Source organism: Oryzias latipes, chromosome 12 (genome assembly GCF_002234675.1).
Source record: "Oryzias latipes chromosome 12, ASM223467v1".
Taxonomy (NCBI): domain Eukaryota; kingdom Metazoa; phylum Chordata; class Actinopteri; order Beloniformes; family Adrianichthyidae; genus Oryzias; species Oryzias latipes.
This window is the reverse complement of record NC_019870.2, coordinates 10,110,354-10,129,743: the sequence shown is the minus strand read 5'-3', so window position 1 is coordinate 10,129,743 and position 19,390 is coordinate 10,110,354. Positions and strand designations below refer to the sequence as shown.

Here is a 19,390-nt window from a genome sequence, read left to right as displayed (position 1 = left end):
GGACATATAAAGCCGTACAGTTTTGAGACAGATCCCAGCTCTAATGAGGAAAACAAAGACGTACATGGATCTATTTGTCTACAAGTGGATGCATCAGAATGTTGTGTAGCAGGAAGCTTGTGGCCTGCCGACTGTAGCACCTACATCACAGCTACAAGCTTTTTCAAACTCCATTTTTTCCTTCTGCTCCTGATTCATAATGATTTGTATATAGAAATATTGAAAAACACATTTTTAAATTTATTGTTCTTTGTATATGCCATCCATCATAGGAAAAATGCTGTCCATCCATCCATTTTCTGAACCTGTTTTATCCCTTATTGGGTCATGGGCCTGCCGGAGCCTAACCTGGCCACTTTTTGGTGAAGGCGGGGTGGGTCTTTAAAGAACGGTGATCACTGCACTGTGGTCATACTGCATTCAAACTATTTAGACATGCTATTTGAAACATGTAAGTAGCCAATCAGCAAGCCTTTTTCTTTTTCTTGCCCCCCTCTTCAGTTCTCTGCCATATGACAAACGTTTAACAAAGACATGGCCAAGTCTTGTTTTCCCATGAAGAATCCTGGCCGAGTTTGAAAACTGCCTACTATCTAAATTCATTAGTTCCGGTGTATGATTGAGGTCAAGGCCCTATGGCATAAGCTGACAAACACAACTGAGGCTGAGCTAACATTCTTCGGCCTCGTCTCGCCAGCAAACATCACAGAGATTGGTTTTATTTCTGCTCATGTCCTGTTGTCACTGGAAGAGAGTTATCTCTCATGCAGCGCGAACGACATGCCGCTGCAGAGGCCAAGTGCCCCGGCTTTCCATCTGCACAGCAACAGAGAGGCATGGACAACAAGCTCCTAATCTTCCGCTGTGTCTGAAGGGACAGGATGAGACCAGAGAGATGACCCACAGCTGGCACCAGAGGGCAAATTCATCAGAGTCCGATTCGTGTGCCAGGAAGCTTCCTGTCAGAAAAGATGTGGGCAGTGCTTGAGAGACTCTAGGGTGCATTCAAATCGTTTATGTTTGCAGATAAAGGCAGCTGAGGTGAAATTTAGAAGGGGGTTTATGGCCACCTCTGCTGCTCATTCTAGCTTGTAACGTATTTATTTTGACAAACACTTTCCACTTTCCTTTCCCAGGAAATTGTCAACTTTAACTGCCGGAAGCTGGTGGCCACCATGCCTCTGTTCGCCAACGCGGACCCCAACTTCGTGACGGGGATGCTGAGCAAATTGAAGTTCGAGGTTTTTCAGCCCTACGACTACATTATCAGGGAAGGCACCGTCGGGAAGAAGATGTACTTTATTCAGCATGGTGTCGCCAGTGTCATCACCAAGTTCAACAAGGAGATGAAGCTAACTGATGGATCCTATTTTGGAGGTAAGAAAAAAACTTTTAAAAGCCCTAAATGTGCTTTGTTTTTTTTTTAGGTTTTCAAATGAAAAGGCAGAAAATTATGTCTTAACACTGCCAGACAACAAGGAACAAGCTGTTCCTTCATACAAATATGCATTCTCAGAAAAATACAACCACCTCATAGTAGATGTCAGTGGAAGTTCAGATTTTATAGATTCTTATTAAGCAGTTCTGGATGGTAGTCAGCTTCTGCTATTACATAACCTCTCATCTGGTTGGTAGAGTGGGCCAAGGAGCGGATCAGGCATCCCTAAGGACACACAAATGTCCCGCTCTCACCACCCCACATACTCATTCCTAAACTCTTTGCCCTTTCCATACGCTCCTTCTACATCCGCTTGGCAGTAACAAGGAGCAGCTTTTGTCTGCGCTTCTTCTGCATAAAGTCAGAAGCAATTCTCTCACTTTGGTCCTTTGCTCAGCTTCCAGTCTGTCCCTTTCTCCTGGCACGCCTCCCACTCCTTTGCCAGGACATTACAGATACCATTAATTTTTTAGATGTCAGATGTAATTTCATTGCACGATGTTTACTTGAAAAGATTCCAGAGCCAGACATTGTTGTGTGTGTTTGGAAGCAAAGCAAAGTTTTCTATTTTGGGTCTTCTTGCATATTTTATTTCCTGAGTTCATTCCCACTATGGGAAGAGGCTAAGGAGTCTAAGAATACCTTCACTTTGGTGTCTGTTGACTGCAGAGCATGTCTCGAAGGGAAACTGAAGGAGGCAGTGAATAAAAAAAAAAAATCCTCTTTTATTCTGCTTCTTTAAATCTGCTATCAAACACTTTCTATGTTTGTTAATGACCGCCAAGTCAAAATTTTTGCCTGATGAAAACTGATTTCCTTCTTTTTTTTTCATTTGAAAAAGTTAGTATTTAATTTCCATATTTTGCAAAAAAGCAGGTAAAAGCTCGTGAGTGGGGAAGTTTGCATAAATGACAGTTTGTTGTCAAATCTTCCCTACATAAAGATTGTAGGTCAAGATATATTTTTTGCCATCTGGTTTATCTTCTTTATGTTTCTGATCATTTTTTCTCGCTTAATATTTTCTCACAAATAATCCAAACAGTTCAGAAAATCTGACTAAAACACAACCTAAATTTCTTTTTAGAAGAAAAAAGAAATAATGACTGGAGATGAGTCCTTATTTCAAACAAGTACACAACTTGATAACTTTTTTCACCTTGAAGATAACATTTTGTAGAGGTATGGAATTCAAAAAATGACTAAAACCGCTGTCTTAACAGCCTTTTCTAGTTATTGCATAAAAATTGTTTGACTATTTATAAACCCAATTAATGCACTTCTGCAGATAGTTTTAAAGACCCACTCCAATCAAAATAGATATTTTTGTTTTAGTTTTATTTTTTATACAAAAAAACAGCAAAATTAAAAGACCACTGGGAGTGCTTTTAAAATAGATGAAAAGATGATTCTATAGAGGCTTTGTCTAAAAGCTTTGAAATCTGTGCTTTTTCTTTTTCTTGCTTGATTTATATGTTGACAAGTTTATATATAAAAGTAATTTCTGCAAACTGTACACAAAGAATATGTCAGTACAATCACAAAGTGTCAAACTATCATTTGTGATTGGCAAATTTTGAAATCTAATTGATGAAAATGCATAAAGTGAAGATTATTTCCAGAACTCTGGGAGTCCCATGTTTTTTGAAACATTTTAATTTTTTTTTTAAGATGATCTTTTTAATGTGTTCCGCCTGCACAGATATCAGCAATTTTTGCCCTTCGGGCGTGTTTATGCTCCTGTATGACAGTAGTGGAACGATCATTGTTCCTAATGTTTCTTGGATAATTCCTTGTCCCCGGACATCTGCGCCAAAGAGTGTTCCAAAAAAACAAATGAATAATCGATGAACCTACTCAAAAACAGAGAGAGGAAAGGAAAAACAAAAGAAAACTGTTAACATAATGAGTAGGGCACCTTTGTGGACACTGGCTCACAAGGCTCTGTCAGAGATGGTCGGCACTACACCTGCATACTAACATCATATCAGTGCTAGGTCTGGGTGGGTGGGATTACATATTAGCATCAGACATCTCAGCGGTGAAGTCGCTGTGGGGCTTCGGGACTATAACAGCGGGCTGCAATGGCTAGACAAGGGCAGACAGGAGATGAGAATCCCCTTTGGGCTTTTAATGTCTTAGTCATCCATACAAAGCTAACTCCCTTTAGTTTCAGGGAGAAGGAGACGAGGGGAGGGAGTTGGTTGCTATGGGATTATGCGACAAATGATGTGATGGCAAATTTTCCCCGATGCTCCAGGGTTCACTGGTGATGCCTTGTGACAAGGCAACAGACAGGTGATAACAGCTTCCTAATTTGCAGAAGTGCACAAATACACCTAGAAATGCAAAATGGTTATGCAGGTGACACAAGCAAGATTACCAAAAGGTTTTATTTTAGGGAATGTATTTTGTAGAGGATATCAAAAAGACTAAAAAATAAAAATATATTTTTAGTTAGTAGTTTAGTTTACACTTTTTTAAAGCTTAAAAAATACATTTTAATTATAAAATTAAAAGATAATTGATGGATGATTAATTCTTAGTGTTTTTTTCTCAAGCTTTCAGAATTTTATTTTTATATGTTTATTTTCATTTCCATCGAGTGATGAAAACAAAAGATCTTACACAAGATGCCATACCTGGGAATTAAAAGGAAGCAGAAAAAAACATATTCTGCACCTTTTACATACTTAAAAGAAAGAAACAAAGAGTAAAAAATAATATTAAAAAAATCAAAGGTTTCAGGTTACATGGCATTTCTTTCTTTTTAGAGTACAAATGTTTTTACATCTATTTTAGGCAGCTATTTTTACATCACTTAAAGGTCTTCGTCTACTCATCCATACATTACCTAAAATCACTGTGTAGAATCCCAGATGTTGCTGGAGCCAATCCCAGTTACTAACAGTAAATGCAGGGTACAACCTGGATGGGTCACCAGTCCATCCCAGAGCTCTATTTTGAGACGTCATAATAATTATTAAAAGACCACTGGGAAGTGCTTTTACAATAAATCAAAAGATGAGTGGAGTGGTACTTTAACGTATTGGAAATAATTATGCTGCTTGATCTTGTTTAAACTAACTTACATGACTGTCTCAGAGTGGAGAAACACATTTACCTTTGCATTTGGCTAAAGGGGGCATCATGCAGTGTGTTGATGTTAATACAGATCAACCTCTGGGTGTGTGTCTTTGTTTTGGCCCTTCTTTCTGCACTCCCTTCAAATAAGCTGTAACATGCTGTACTTCTTTGCCTTTTTCCTCTCGTGTCTTCTTGTGTTAACACGGTAGCGGCTTGCTGCAAAAAGGTTCTCTTCCATTACAGCAGAACTCGCACCTTTTTCACACCCACAGCTTAAGAGTGTTGCTTGCTCATCTCACATATTTTGTGCTCGGCTTTCATGACAGCTCATGGCAGAGCCGAGTAGGGTTGCACTTTAATGAGCTGATATTTAACCATGTAGTGGGATGCAAAGCAGTAATTGTGAGTAAGAGTAAAGCAGTACATAGACCAAGAGAAAGAAACACTGGAAGATGCATGAAAGGGTCAATAAACGAAGGACAGCTGAGCAGAATCTTCAATGAGGCATTGTTAATTTTAAGTTTCATTACTGAAAGCCCAATAAAATTTAGCACCTCAACTTGCATAATAATTACACATTCATCAAATAAAGATATTTTCTTTAAATCCTATGCAATATATATATTGTTGCTGAATAAAACATAAAGATTCCATTCATGTTTTTCCAAATAGAAAGAACAGAGAGAGAGCCGTGTTATTTAAAAGTAGACTCAGTCTAAGTGAGCCTATTGGGATGCAGCACACAATCATCCAGCCACAAAACATTAGAAGGAAAAAATGTTGCCTGCAGGACTTGTAGAACAGCTATCAGGGTCTGGGTAGACTATAATACAACACATTTCTTGCACCAACTGTGCTTTTTATAAAATATTCCTTAAGTGAACATTCATTTAAATTTAAAATGTAAAAATTTAAGACTAATGTACCGTCTCCATAAAACTGTTAAATTTCTTATACAAAATGACTAAATGACCATGCATTTCGTTCTATCAGATTTAATCTTTGTACCTTTTCAGGTGTAAAACTGTGTAAATCTACTCACCGGGTATGTGTCGTGCAAATGTGGGTTTAGCCCATTGTGTTCACACTGAGCAAGCAGGGAGAGGTTTCTTCTTGTTCTTTTTCTAGCCTTTACTCGTCTGCCACCTACAATTGGAAGAGGGTTGGTGCGAAACATTGACACATCATCATCGCCCCGCCTCCCCTCTGCTAATGCTTTTTCGAAATGAATTTTGTGACAAGGTGCGCGGGGTGGATGTTAAAATGCAAATGCAATCCCCTCTTTGCATTTTCGTTTTAATTATGACACAGAATAAGCGGTTTTAGGTATAAAATGAAAAAGCATTTTGAAATATTGCTTTTTCTTTTTAATTTTGAGTCAAAAAATGCAGCTACATTTTGAAAATTAAAAAGCATTTCTGTTAATCCATTTTAATTGTCAAATTAGACATTTCTAAATGAATTATGCTACACATTTACCAGAGAACGTCTTGAAAATGAAATGTCAAATACCATTTTCATTTTCATTTTAATTAAGTGACAGAATAAGCTGTGTTGAGGAAGGAAATGAAAAAGCATTTTGGTGGATTGCTTTTTCATTATATTTTTGAGTCAAAAAATCCTTTTTCATTTTGAAAATGAAAAAGCATTTCTGGTTTTGACTTTGCTTTTTATTTATGCTACATAATCGCTTCCATAATTTAACAACAATTTAACCAATCATAATTTGTGGTGCATAGTCAATTCATTGTCAATATTGGTTCATTTTGAACAACCCGAAAATCTTATTCACTGACCTAACATTGATCCAGAACATCTTTAGCCAAAAATTCAACCTGTGTGAAATACCTGTACTGAACAGTACAGATGAAGTTCTCCAGATTCCTTGTATTTCTTACAAGATAATCAAGTGTGAATTATATGTGTACAAAAAAACACTAAACAAGAATTAATGGCAAATCCATTGAGATTATAGTTTCATAAAGTTCAGCCAACTTTTGTTTTTCACATCAAAATAATCAACATTATTAGAAACAGTATTACAACATTCTAACACACTGTATGGTCACATGCCTTTGCTAAATTCAAAGTGTTTCCACACATGGGACTATAATGATGGACTGGTCAGTTTTTGCTGACATCAAATGTGTGTTGTCCACTGTGATGCACTTGGTTGTTTTTGCATTATAGTCAAATAATCCTATCGGGCCGCAATCCAATTGATCTTTTCCAATGTCGATGATCAATTTAACTAATTTTGAAACAGTTTTTAATGGTATAGGTGAATTCGATTCAACTTGATTAACAACTTCTATCAGACATTCATCTGGTTGGATTGCAGGTATAGAAATTGATGCATCAATTAATTGTCGCACCCCTTATTCCAATAAATAAAAAAACATAATGTCACATAACTCTGGAGGTTGGCACTTCCGTGAACTAAAAGGGAAGCCATCCAAACCTCACTACCATCCAAACAAGTTCCAAGTGCCAAGTGATTGGTCAAAGTTCGACCAGCCTTAAATTGCAATGTGCGTTCAATGGCCGCACGTTTTGTACATAGAGCCTAAAAATAGTAATAGAAATTTTCTAAGCTACATGTGGATGCGAGAGTTTTGAACACGGAACCTTGAAACACGTGTTGACATGCGTTTACATGCACTTTTCATTTTGAACGTGCATCGCAGATCACGTTTTGAACATAGCTTAAGTGTGTTTTGAGTATTTAAGTATGCTGCAGTTTGTATGTTTTACATTTTGCAGTTCAATAATGAAACAATGCAGTGATGTTTCCCCTATGATATTATGATAGGACTAGTTGCCCTCACCAGGAGGATCAAGTCTCACCGTAATGTCTTGGTCAAACTGTGTTTCTGTCTCAGATTTCATTTACTTTCACGTTACGTCTTTGAATGCAGAAACCTTTGTAGTTTCGGCCCATCTATATGATAATATACAGCATAATAACTTGGATATTTTCTCTGTTGGCCCTCTGTGTGTTCCCCAGTGCAGTAACTGTTTTCCTTTCTATATTTTTTACAGAAATCTGTCTGCTCACCAAGGGTAGACGAACAGCAAGTGTGCGTGCAGACACATACTGTCGACTCTTCTCCCTCTCCGTTGACCATTTTAATGAGGTGCTAGAAGAGTACCCCATGATGCGACGTGCTTTCGAAACAGTTGCCATTGATCGATTGGACCGCATCGGTAAGATCTACCTGTCCTAGACAACTCTCTTGCCTGTCACTGTGCCTTGTTTGGTCTGTCTCAGCATCTGTTTGCCCTCCTTCCTCATCAAAGCACTGTGTGTGCCATCTTGTGCTGCATGACCAGTATGCTACATTTTCTGCTTTTTTTTAATTTATTTTTTCGTCAACTTTCGTCTCTTAGTCTTACATAACATTAAACACACTTTTGTTATAACTAGCATTAATCTTCCTCAAAGATCCAAAGTATCCTTTTATGGTTGGATTAATTGAAAGGCAGTGCATGTCGCTGTCCGGGAGGGAGTCAGGTCGCCCCCCTGTTGGATTGGTGTTGACCCCCCCGCTGGAAGCCAACGAGTTTATGGAAGCTAACCTCACATGCATGTCTGTCTGAACTTCTTTCCACTCATCTGCACTCCTGGGTATGAGCAGCACCCCGCCTAATCTAAGATTTGGGAAACCCAACACAAACACCATGAAGATGAAAAAAACAAGGGCCATGGAATGTAACTTTTATTTCTCAACAGATATTTATGATAAATGTGCAACTCAATCATCACGGATTAGAGGTAAAATAAGTGTATGCACACATTAAGCCTTCAATAAAACTCTATTTAAATACTTCTCTTTTGGACAACATTCAATTTAGAACAACATCTAGCAGCAATCCAGAAATTGCTAAACCAAAACTTTGAATAGTTGATGTTACAGACAGGATATCTTGTGCAATCTGGTATCATAGGAAGGAAATGACGACATTACCCCTGATTTTCTGTAACTTCATTAGTTTCTCCCAGAACTCCTCAAATATGGCGTCCTTATTCAGTTTCTACCTGGATAATATAATTTAAAGCTCATAAATGCCAAAGCTTATTTTCTCTAGATTATAAGAAATGTTTTTTTCTCCTGATGTAACATTATATGATTTGTTAATTAGAAATGATGCAGATTTCCTTTAGTACTTCATATTAACACAGAAACGTGAAAAGTTCCTTTTCAAAATATTTTTTTTTCTGTTTAGATACTGTAATTAAAGTAAACATTTGTTAGTAACCTTTTTAAATAAAAGCTGTCAGACAGATAATTATCTGACAAAATGTATTAAAGTCAGGCTAATTTTATTTAAATGTAATTAAATATATGGCATATTTCTACATTATTTACTTACTTTACATTACTTTTTTCAGTGCCAAAACTCAATCATGTGGCAATATGATGTTTTAATCTATTAAAATGTATTTTACAGCTTTGACATAAGTTATTTACTCAAATTGTGTCAAAAATGTAGGATATTTCTTCTTTTTTCTTCCAAAAAAAAAAAATCATCTGGAATGATTTGTAGTTTCTGGCTGATATTAACCTAACCCAAGTAACTGAATATTTCTAAATAATTTCACTTTTCTAATTGTATTTATATCTGGTTACAGCTTTGGATAAAAGGTCTTTATTTTTAGAATCATATTTAATAGTACATATTTCAGTGATGTAAAATGCATTAAAAGTTACAGTTTCAGAATCAGCACAATCTTAGTGTGCCAGTGTTCTACATCCTAAAAGTACTTAATAGTAGCTTCTACAATCTTGTGCAAAGATTAGTATCTCATCATGTGTTGTTAAGTACAAATATTTTTTCTTTCCTACTGAAGTGGGTCAAAGTATTAGACAAATAAAATCAAAGACAAACAAATAAAAACATTTTGAACACTTTTTTCACTTTAACACAATTAAATTTAAAAATACATCAATTATACAATCAACTAAATTATAAAAGAACACTGCTTAAATTTTATTTTATTGTCATTATTGTTATTTTTTTTTTTTAAATTGAACCTAAGTGGAGTTTTTTCCCCTTTTGTTTGACAAAATACAAACCAAAAGCATTTTTAGTCGTGATTTATGCCTAGTTTACACCATATTACCGCTATACTTTGTAGTCATTGTTCTACACTTAAATTCTTAAAGATTATTTGACTTGAAAATTAAAGGCCATCTGCTTACTTGACAATAGTTAGGACTTTTGTGCTGAAAGATAACTTGCAAAAGTTTGCACATAGTATTTTGTTTTGAAAATTCTGTCTTCTGCAAGTTGATGAAGAAGCAAATTAGAGCTGTAGAAAGTAATGCAGCAGCACATTAACCAGAGTTTTGGAATTCTGACTGTCTGGTGTGAGCACCGGCGTATTTGCCAAATATTTAGACCCACAATGAACAAGTTGTTATTATTATGTCTTAAAGAAGGAGTTACTGGACTTCTTTGCACAGGACTGTAGATCACATCTGCTTCTGCTTTTTTATGTTTTCCTTTTGTGTCTTTCTATTTCTGTGTATTATTTTGCTTCAGATAGTTGTACCAAGGCTTGCCAACTCTTTCACAGATGTGACTCAAAATTGAAATGTTCCACTATCCTGTATGTGATATACATAGACAATTTTACTTTAAGTGGAGGGTATAGTGTTGCTTGAACTTAGAGCTGCTTTGCTTAACCATAACCCTTATAATATCTGAAAATGTTAATTTAAGAAAAAAAAACAGATATTAAATGAGTTGCATTAGAAATTCCTACAAAAACTTAACACATACATTTTAGCAAAGCATAACTTCTTTAAAAAAGTTAATGAAACATTAAAAATGCTTCATTTAAGACATTCTCCCCTTTTAGGATTTTCTTACGTTTTATCGTACATAAAACTGCTCACTATTATGCCATCCTATGGTATATTTGGCTTACTACAAATTACATTAAGTTACGTTTGAATATTTATTACATCATGTTTTAGACCTATTCTATTTTATTTACAAAAGCAAGACTGAAAATACATTTTTGTGTTTTATCTTAGCAACAAACAGTAGGCCCTTCGACATCCACAGCTCAATTTTACATCAATAAAATCAAAGAAGCCATCTGGGTCAGTTTATGACAATATGTTTATATTAAAAAAGAAACAAAGTGGACTCTGATATCTGACTGGCATGTCTACCAGACTAGCATAAAAGGGGTTTGTCTCATACGATGGAAGATATTCTGTCATGATCCGTGCTGGTTGTATCGTTTTTTTACATTTGGACTGCATTTGCTCACATGCTTGTCTTGCTCTGAAAGGGAAAGAAAAAAATAATCGTGTTTTGAAAACATGAAAGTGTTGCACATTTGACATTATCTTTTATCTATCTAAAAATTATTTGACCAGGAGTCCGTCTTGAGACGAGCTCATCTCGTTTTCAAGAGTGCCCTGGCCGACGAGTAGGCACCAGGTAAACACTTTATTCCAATTCAAATGTTCGAACAGCGGTAAACTGACCTGTTGAGGCTTGCAAAATGAATTCAGTCTCAAGTTCATCCCCAGCAGTTTGAGTTGTTGCAAGAGGTCATATTACCTGTTTAATTTCTGCATCAGTGACATTACTCAAGTCACCTGCCTTAGGCCTGCACATAATTTAATTTTTAAAAACAATGTTCGATCAAGAAAAAAAAAAAAGACATTTAGTGCTGCATGCCATCTATTCTTCAGGTTTCACTGAATAATCAGATGGATTATGAGCACATTCATTTTTATTTGTGTAACTGTTAATTTAGTATTGATTTGTAACCCTTTTCTCAAAGTCTGTTCATAACGTAATTCATTCATAATTGCAAATTAGTAAAAACTTTACTAATGCAACACCACATCTGTTTTTGTTTTAGGTCACATTTCATTATTAATTCATGTTTTCATGAGTTAATAGAATGTTCTTGGTTGAGGGATATAATATATAAATCCTACCTTGTTGGGAAAAAAAAAAACTTAAACAGAAACTAATCAGAAGAAAATCAAATCACACAGAGGTTCTTTTTTATACACCTTTGTTTCTTGCAGACAGTTATTCTTTTGATTATTAAAATTTGCTATAACTCAGAGGATAAAACAAAATGTGTTGGCATTTTTAAAGTTGTTTTGTTGTTTTTATAAAAGATAATATTGGGGGGAAAAGAAGAATGTATAACTGTTCTGTAAAGTTATGGATGCATCTGGTCTTGTACTTCATTCTTTGGGTGTTCCAGCCGTCATTGTTTCCGTGGTTGTTTCTTATTGTGTAAATGTTTTGTGTCGCAATATATATTTTTGTGTGGTTGCAATGTGGCTTTATCTGTTGAAATTTCATTTTAAGACTTACAATTTTAAGAAATAATACTTTGAGCCTTTTTAGAGATCTGTACTGTCATTCCTTGTAGTTTGGGTTTAAAAATGTTGAAAATTGCAAGGCACGGTGGTGGAAGGATGAAGGTTGGGCATGTTTTTCCACCTCGGCAGCAAACAGAAGCTGACCAGAAATTCCCTTGGGTATCAAAGTATTATGTAAACAAATGTAAGAGCATCTGTCTCACGCCTACAATGCAAACTAAGCCTTATTTTAGCTCTTTATTTTTTCATTGGGTGTACTTTCAGTTGCAGCAATATAACTTAGACCAGGGGTCGGTACCTTTTTGGCCGAGAGGGCCATAAACGCCACATATTTTTAAAAGTAATTTCGAAAGAGCCATACAATAATGTACTTTCCCACACTGAGGCACGGGCCCTAACTTCTTTTAAGGTTCTTTATTCTGGTTACTATAGACCGCAACAAACGCCGTATAATTAATTCAGCAACTCCTGAATCTCTCCCGCTGAGACGAGAGCGCTTCTCCCAACTTTATATTCCCCTGCTCCTGCTCCAGCCCTCCCATTTCCCTTATTTGGCCCATAGCTGAACCCCATTGGTCCAAACTACCTAACAACAGGCTGAGCGACAGAACTGAGGGCCAATCAGATCGCTGCATGATGCGTTCAATGAACTCCAGAACTTTTAACGTGGACCGACAGTCATCCAACTCAGTCTGCGACAATATGTTTAAAACTAAACATTCAAGTGAATGTGTGCATTTGATTTAATTTCAACATTTTTTAGAGTACAATAAGTTTGTGGATTCTTTTTAAAAGCATCGTTATGCTGTTGCTAATAAATGATGAGTATTTCTCGTAGTAGTTTTGCTGATGGTTTAGTCCGGTTGATCTGTGGTGAGTTTCTGCTTCATGCAGGCGTTGAAACTTTAAACGTGATCGTTGGTTAGTATGAATATTCTGTAGATGTGAGACAGACTGCTCACATGCAGACGCAGAGCCAAACACACACTCACACGCTGCAGTGAGTGACGGGCAGCGGGTTTTACGTTTTTACAATCCCTGCGCGATTCACCTTACTGCCTGTCCCCATAACCCCCACCCTCTGCTTTCTTACTCCCACATCCCGTCTCCGCAACTGCGCGCTCTTTCTCAGAGACGGGAGCGCGCGGTTTTAGGCACGGCAATTCACAGGTTTCAGGCTGGTACAAACTCTGTGAAATAATAGATAATAGTAAACTGAAAGTGCTGGCGCAGAAATTTCTCTCCAAGCACCGCTACTACTGCGCGCATCTGGCATGGCATCGCGTCCGAGAAGAACTGGACTAATGATAAAAAAAAGTATAATTAAAGATTTGTCTGCGAGCCACATGCAACCATCAAAAGAGCCATAATATGGCTCCCGAGCCATAGGTTCCCGACCCCTGACTTAGACTCTAGAGTTTAATTGTGAAATTTACAGCTTATAATTGAATGCATGATTTTTTGTGAGGTATCTCTGATGAAAGGAAGGGAAAAAACATCACCAGACAATTTGCTTTTAAATTGATTTGAATGTGTATCTTCTCTGTTTTTCAGTTAGTACTCAATGATTATTGATTTTTTACACAATAATGTGAACAAAACAGAGGTCAAAAATGAAATGCAAGAGCAGGCTCGACAATGCAGAAGACACATGCAGCTTTTTTTGCAACTAAACGATGTCATTTGAGTCCCATAAGCTCCAAGTTGCTATTTATTCAATTTCAGATTCTAAATTGGGTTTACTGCTTTTATTTTGTGAAACATATAGATTCTGACTTAGAAATGACTGCATGTCTGGTTGAAATTCTGTGCCTGTCTTGATTCTGTACAAGAACCCTCCAATGCTGCCAGCAGAAGAAGCATTATCTTTTTTTAAAACCAAATGTGTTTTCCTTCCAACTTCCAGTGTTTGACCCTGTCACGTTTAACATTGCAATGTAAGAACGACTGTAAGTTCATGGTAGTCTAGTTGAAATGTTCTAGCTTGTTAAACCCCAGCCTTTTAGTGACTGTTTCAGCCAAAAATAATTCACAAAAAAAAAAATTCACATCTAACAGAGAGCTTGATTCTGAGTGATGAAAAATGCAGCAAAACTTGACAATTTGTCTCCAAAGGCCACAGTGGCAAAAGCTTTTCTAACACTTGAATGCAGCATTTACTGGAAGCCTTGAGGGGAGCACGTGACACTAAATGGTAAACTGTGGAGAAATTTCCTGCCCTCAAGGACAAGGCTTAATGATTGATTGACTGTGGCTAAAGCCTTCAGCGCACTAAAAGTCCACTCTATCTTCTCTACTGACGACGCTTCACAGGCTGTCAATACACAAGGTCAACATTAATTAAAGGAATCATGTCCTCTAAAGACAGTCAGACATGGTCACTCAAAGTAAACTTGGTAAACAGATCTTTGTTTTTTCAGCATAATATGGCAGTTCTTTTAATAAAACAGCTTTAAGACATGTTTTATATGTTTAACACCTCTTAACATTTTAAGACAATTTTGCTCACAAACATACACGAGTGTTTCCTGTAGTAAAAGCCATCTGTCATGCCTTTGTTGGTATGGCTCCTACAGTATAAAAAAGCGGAGAAAGATTTTTTGTACCATAACTGTTGTTCCTTCAGAAAGCAGTTTAAGCCTTAGTCACAACTGCCCTTACGGGTGAATACAGAGTGTCTGCAAGTGAAAATGGGCAAAACTGTAAGACGCAGACTCGTCATATAAATCTTTTTTAATTCCCCCCCCCCCCCCCACCCCCCAATCCTGGGCACTGCTCTAGGATCCCATTTGTTTTGTTCAAGTGATAAGGTTGGCCATAACAGTTAAAAATTAGGAAAGTAGACAATCAGAGCTTAGTTTGCGTAAGCATGCTACAGGCAACTGCAAATCCTGTGCATACCACACACACTCATTGTATTAACTAAACTGAGAAACATTTAATAAAATTGGTATATTTTTTTAAACTAAGCTAATTCTTAGAATAACTTTTTCATCACAGTAGGTATCCCATCAACTTTACGTTCACATGATTAGCAGTTCTAGATATTCTCATCAAAACGATCAATAAAGTTTTTTTAGTTTTTTTTTAGTTTGTTATTTAGACCAAAGCAGGTGATGGATTTATGCGACCTTACATTACAAAAAAGACAGTCCAAATGTTTTCTGTTTTCATTAAATAAGATGGCAATAATATTAGCTAACTCCACCACCCACGATAACAATATTAATAAACAGGAACTGGAATTGTTCATTATTTAAAATTGAACAGTGAGTAAAGATAAGTACATTTATTTTCTCTGTTGATCTGATCTCTTACTTTGTCTCAAGGCTAGTTTGAAACTATTTCCACCAACTAAAATAGGATTTCTTTACTTTGTTATAAACGTGACTTGTCTTAGTTGAGTTGTGACTGTGACTGTGTTTTCATTTTCCTTCTTAGACCTCCGACTTTTAGTGTTTCTTGTCTAGGAAATGTTTTGTCGATGAAGTTCATCTATCCTCTTCTGTGTTTTGACATCAGCACCTTCACAGTCTATGCTATCATGTCACACCTCAAGCAATCTTTGTCTCCTTTTGTCTCCTTCACTCTTCTCAAACTGTGTACTTCCCATTTTTGTGGTCATTCAATGTCCTTTTTGCTTAATATATACTTAATGATAGTCCTAAGGCTGTCTAAAAGGATGCAGTTAGTAAGAGTAAACATCCTGGAAATAATTCATCAGACCCATTGAAGGTGACGCCTTTGCAAAGCCAATGAAGACTTCAAAAGTTGTACTCATTTATTTGAACTTACAAGCTGCATCGTTTTGGCTCTTAGGTTTCCTTTTCCTGTGTAGTTTAACCAAATATGGCCACAGATGTATGTATTTATCTTTCCTAATTAAATCCCAACAGGGAAGAAGAACTCCCTGCTGCTGCAGAAGTTCCAGAAGGATCTGAACGCAGGCGTTTTCAACACACAGGAGAACGAGATCTTGAAGCAGATTATCCGTCAGGACAGGGAAATGGTGATGATGGTGGACCGCAAGCAGTCGGTCACCGGGATGAACTCGACACCAATGTCTGGAAACTCGATCATTAACTCACCAGCCCAGCCACCCTACTCCACTGCCTTTGGTACCACCCAGCTTCAGCAGTCCTCTGCATCCATGACCTACAGTGCTTCGGCTATTGCCAATGCCTCTGTCGCCCGCATGCTGCCACCAGGTGCTGCTGCTGCAGTACAAGGGATTTACCAAGCTCCTAGTGTTTCCCATGGCAGCATGAATTCTTCCTTAGCCAACCCACAGACACCGTTGCAGCAGCCGGGAGCAGTCATGTCACCATGCTCCTTTACAGCTGCCATGTGCAGCCCACCAGTGCAGACCCCTTTGGCTAGCAGGAGCTTCCAGTATGGCTCACCCACAGCCTCCCAGCTGTCTCTAATCCAGCAGCCGCTTGCCCAACCAGCTCTATCCTCACAGCCACAGCTTGGTCCACAACCTGCTGCTGCAGGATCACCTCAACAGCAGCAGCAGCAGGTCCCGTCACCTCAGCGGGGGGACATCCACAAGAGCACACAGGCTCTTCAGTCCGGAAGCCTGAGTCGAGACATCCGACACTTATCGGCCTCCCAACCATCACTGCCACATGACACGTCTCTGGGGCCCAGAGCCCATCCAGCCTCTGGAGACTCTCTGGCCTCCATAGTGCCACCAACAGCGGCAGCCATCCAGGGAATAAATCTACAAAGTGGCATCCGCACTACGGTGCCCCAGCGGGTCAATTTGTTCCGCCAGATGTCTTCAGGAGCCTTGCCGCCTGTGCGTTCGGCTGCAGCGGCAGCAGCAGTGGCAGCAGCCTCATCGTCCTCAGCCCAGCACAGGGAATCCCCTGGATCTAGGAGAGATTCTGTCCTGAGCAGTACAGAGACTGAGCAAGACAAAATGCGATTTTCATCAAATTTATGATCTCATATTTCTCACCCATCTCCTTTTTTTTTTAACTTAAACACATTTTCAATTAATTTACCTTTTTGAAATAGAACAAAAAAGGAAAAAAATGATGAATTCCTGCATTTTATCTCTATCCAATTTTTTGCTCAACTAACCTCATAGATCTCCTGTATATATAATCCCTTGTATTATATTTTAGACAATTTTTTTCCCTGAACTTAAGAATGTATAGTATAATGATACATCTCTCTGTCTCTCTCTGTCTGTATGAATGAGTGTGTGTGTGGGCGTATGTGTATATCAATCAAATTAAAACTACAATATTGACAATGGCAATTTAAAACTGTAGTATAAACTCAAGTCTTCCTTTCTGAAAAAAAAATGAAAAATTTCATTATACGAAAATTTAATTTTAATTCATTTTCTTTCTGATTTCTTCAACTGGATGCATTTTGAATTTTTTTAAATGTTTTTTTTTTTAACTGAATGAACTGTCTTCTCCTATCAAGCAGCTTTAGACACCACTGTGGAAATATAAATGCAAGTAACTATTACAGAAAAGGAAAAACAAAATAAAAAGCACATACTGATGAAACAATTCTCATATTAATAAACTAAGGACATTTCAGAATCAGCATAAATACCATAAACAAGTGTTACGCTGTTTTCAGTGAGAAAAGAGAGTCTTCGGAGCCACTAGATCACCACAAAAGCTCACATTTAAACCATGATAGTGTTATGGGTCCAAAGGGAATAGATAATGGAACTGCTGCTTTCTATGTTTATTTTTTAAAGGAAGGTGGAGTGTGGAGATGGATGCTGTTGTTTTCCATATTTTGAGTTTAGATGACTGAGATGTTATGTAATGTTGCTTAAAAGTTCTGTGTATATTTATATTTATAAACTAAAGATTATCACCATTATGCAATAGACTGTGACATAAAGATTACTTATATGTGTGCTGTAAATAGTTTTGTAGATCTAGACTTTGCAGATACTGTGTTGTGCATTCTCTATCATAACAATGTCTTACTTTTATCAGGAACCTGGATATCATCTATATTGCGGCAGAAATTAGGGGACAAAAAATGTATGTTTTATAGGAGATGAACCTTAATGCAATAGCTAGCACTACTTGATGCTAAAACATACCTGATTGAAAGCCATTCATAGCCATTTCTAAACAAGGTTTTCGCGATATTCAGTTTTTCCGTTTAAGCTTATCACTTGTGGACAAGATCATTCTGTTAAATGTAAACACTTCTTCTTTTGCCTCATGTCCCAAAGCTGCTGAAAACCATATCATTAGTATTTCACAGAGTCGATGCTGCTTTAGATGTAGGGGTGGACTGTATTTTATCTAAAAGCTTACAAAAACCTCAATTTAACCTTCATTTTTGGTTAAGTCCATGCTGTCTTCTCATTATTGATGTAGCTACTACCAGAAAAGCATCATGTATGTTTTCACATAAAAATGCCAGGTATCAAGTTGCTCAAGTGTCCATGGGAACGTGTTTTCACCAGGTGGCATTTCTGTGCTGCCCTTTATGAGAACGAAAGGAAATGCTGGTTTGCATTAAGGTTTCTGTCTCTTTCATGATTATCTTGTGGGCTTAGGTACTCTTAACTGACCTGGGCATTAGGATGGTAAATGTAAGGAGCAAAAATACTGTGACTATCAAAAGGATAAGGGGAAACCAAATTCTAAATATTCAAAATATTATGTATTGAGTCATCTTAAACAAGCTATGGCTTACAGGTTTTTTTCTGTACCTATAGAGTAGGTTGTAAAGTTGTGCTCGAGGCCTTACTGCACTCCTCGTAATCCAATGTGACTAAAATTTCAGTCATGCACAACTTCTATTTGGAGTCACATTTTTCGTGGTACCATGCAGCCCTTCAGTTCACAGTCACTAAGCCCCTTAGAGATCCTACTTTACAAAAGATGTACAAGTCTTTACCACAGATTGTGTCGATAGTGTACCAATACCGTCCACCCACCAGTCTCATGAAAAGCATGCACTGTCACAAATACTTAGAAAGATACTATCTCAAAATGTTGACGTTAAATGTACTGTTAGATTCTTGTTTTGTTCATTGTTTGTCTGCTTAGAAGTTATCTCTGTGTGAACAGAAGCATTGACTTTTTACATGAACATCCTAAAGTATTTGTGCCTAAACTATCGCCATGTTCCATCCTTTGTTGAGAGTGTCAGCTCAGTGCATTCAAGGGTCATTTCTGCACACAGCTGCACATACTTTCTTACTATACTCTGTGTTCTATGTCTCAATGTTTTTATACAAGAAAGGAGTTAGTAACGAGTATGGCCAATTGTACGAGTTAATCCGATTGGTATCTTATGATGGGAACTTCCGTGGGAAGTTTTCACTCAGTCAGGTTATAAAATGTCATAAGGTCATGTAGTTTCAATAAAAAAAGTGCAATCTTTAGACTTGCAGTAATATCACGTTCAATGAGACATTGTACAAATTTGGAGCACCTTTATACATGTCTTTGTAGCTAGTCATTGATGTTACGGTTGAACTCTGATGTGTGGAAAGAAA

The 19,390-nt window shown here is 37.3% G+C and overlaps 1 protein-coding gene across 1 annotated transcript in view; it reads left to right on the top strand.

Moving 5' to 3' along the window:
- The window catches only part of LOC101168057 (potassium/sodium hyperpolarization-activated cyclic nucleotide-gated channel 1), a 72,865-nt gene extending 53,589 nt beyond the window's left edge, over positions 1-19,276 (top strand). Inside the window, exons 6-8 of the mRNA XM_023960750.1 lie at positions 1,137-1,377; positions 7,565-7,729; positions 15,786-19,276. Of these exons, the coding sequence (XP_023816518.1) occupies positions 1,137-1,377; positions 7,565-7,729; positions 15,786-16,840 (1,461 nt within the window). The 3' untranslated portion in view covers positions 16,841-19,276. The remainder of the gene's footprint in view (positions 1-1,136; positions 1,378-7,564; positions 7,730-15,785) is intronic.
- The last annotated feature ends 114 nt before the right edge of the window (positions 19,277-19,390 follow it).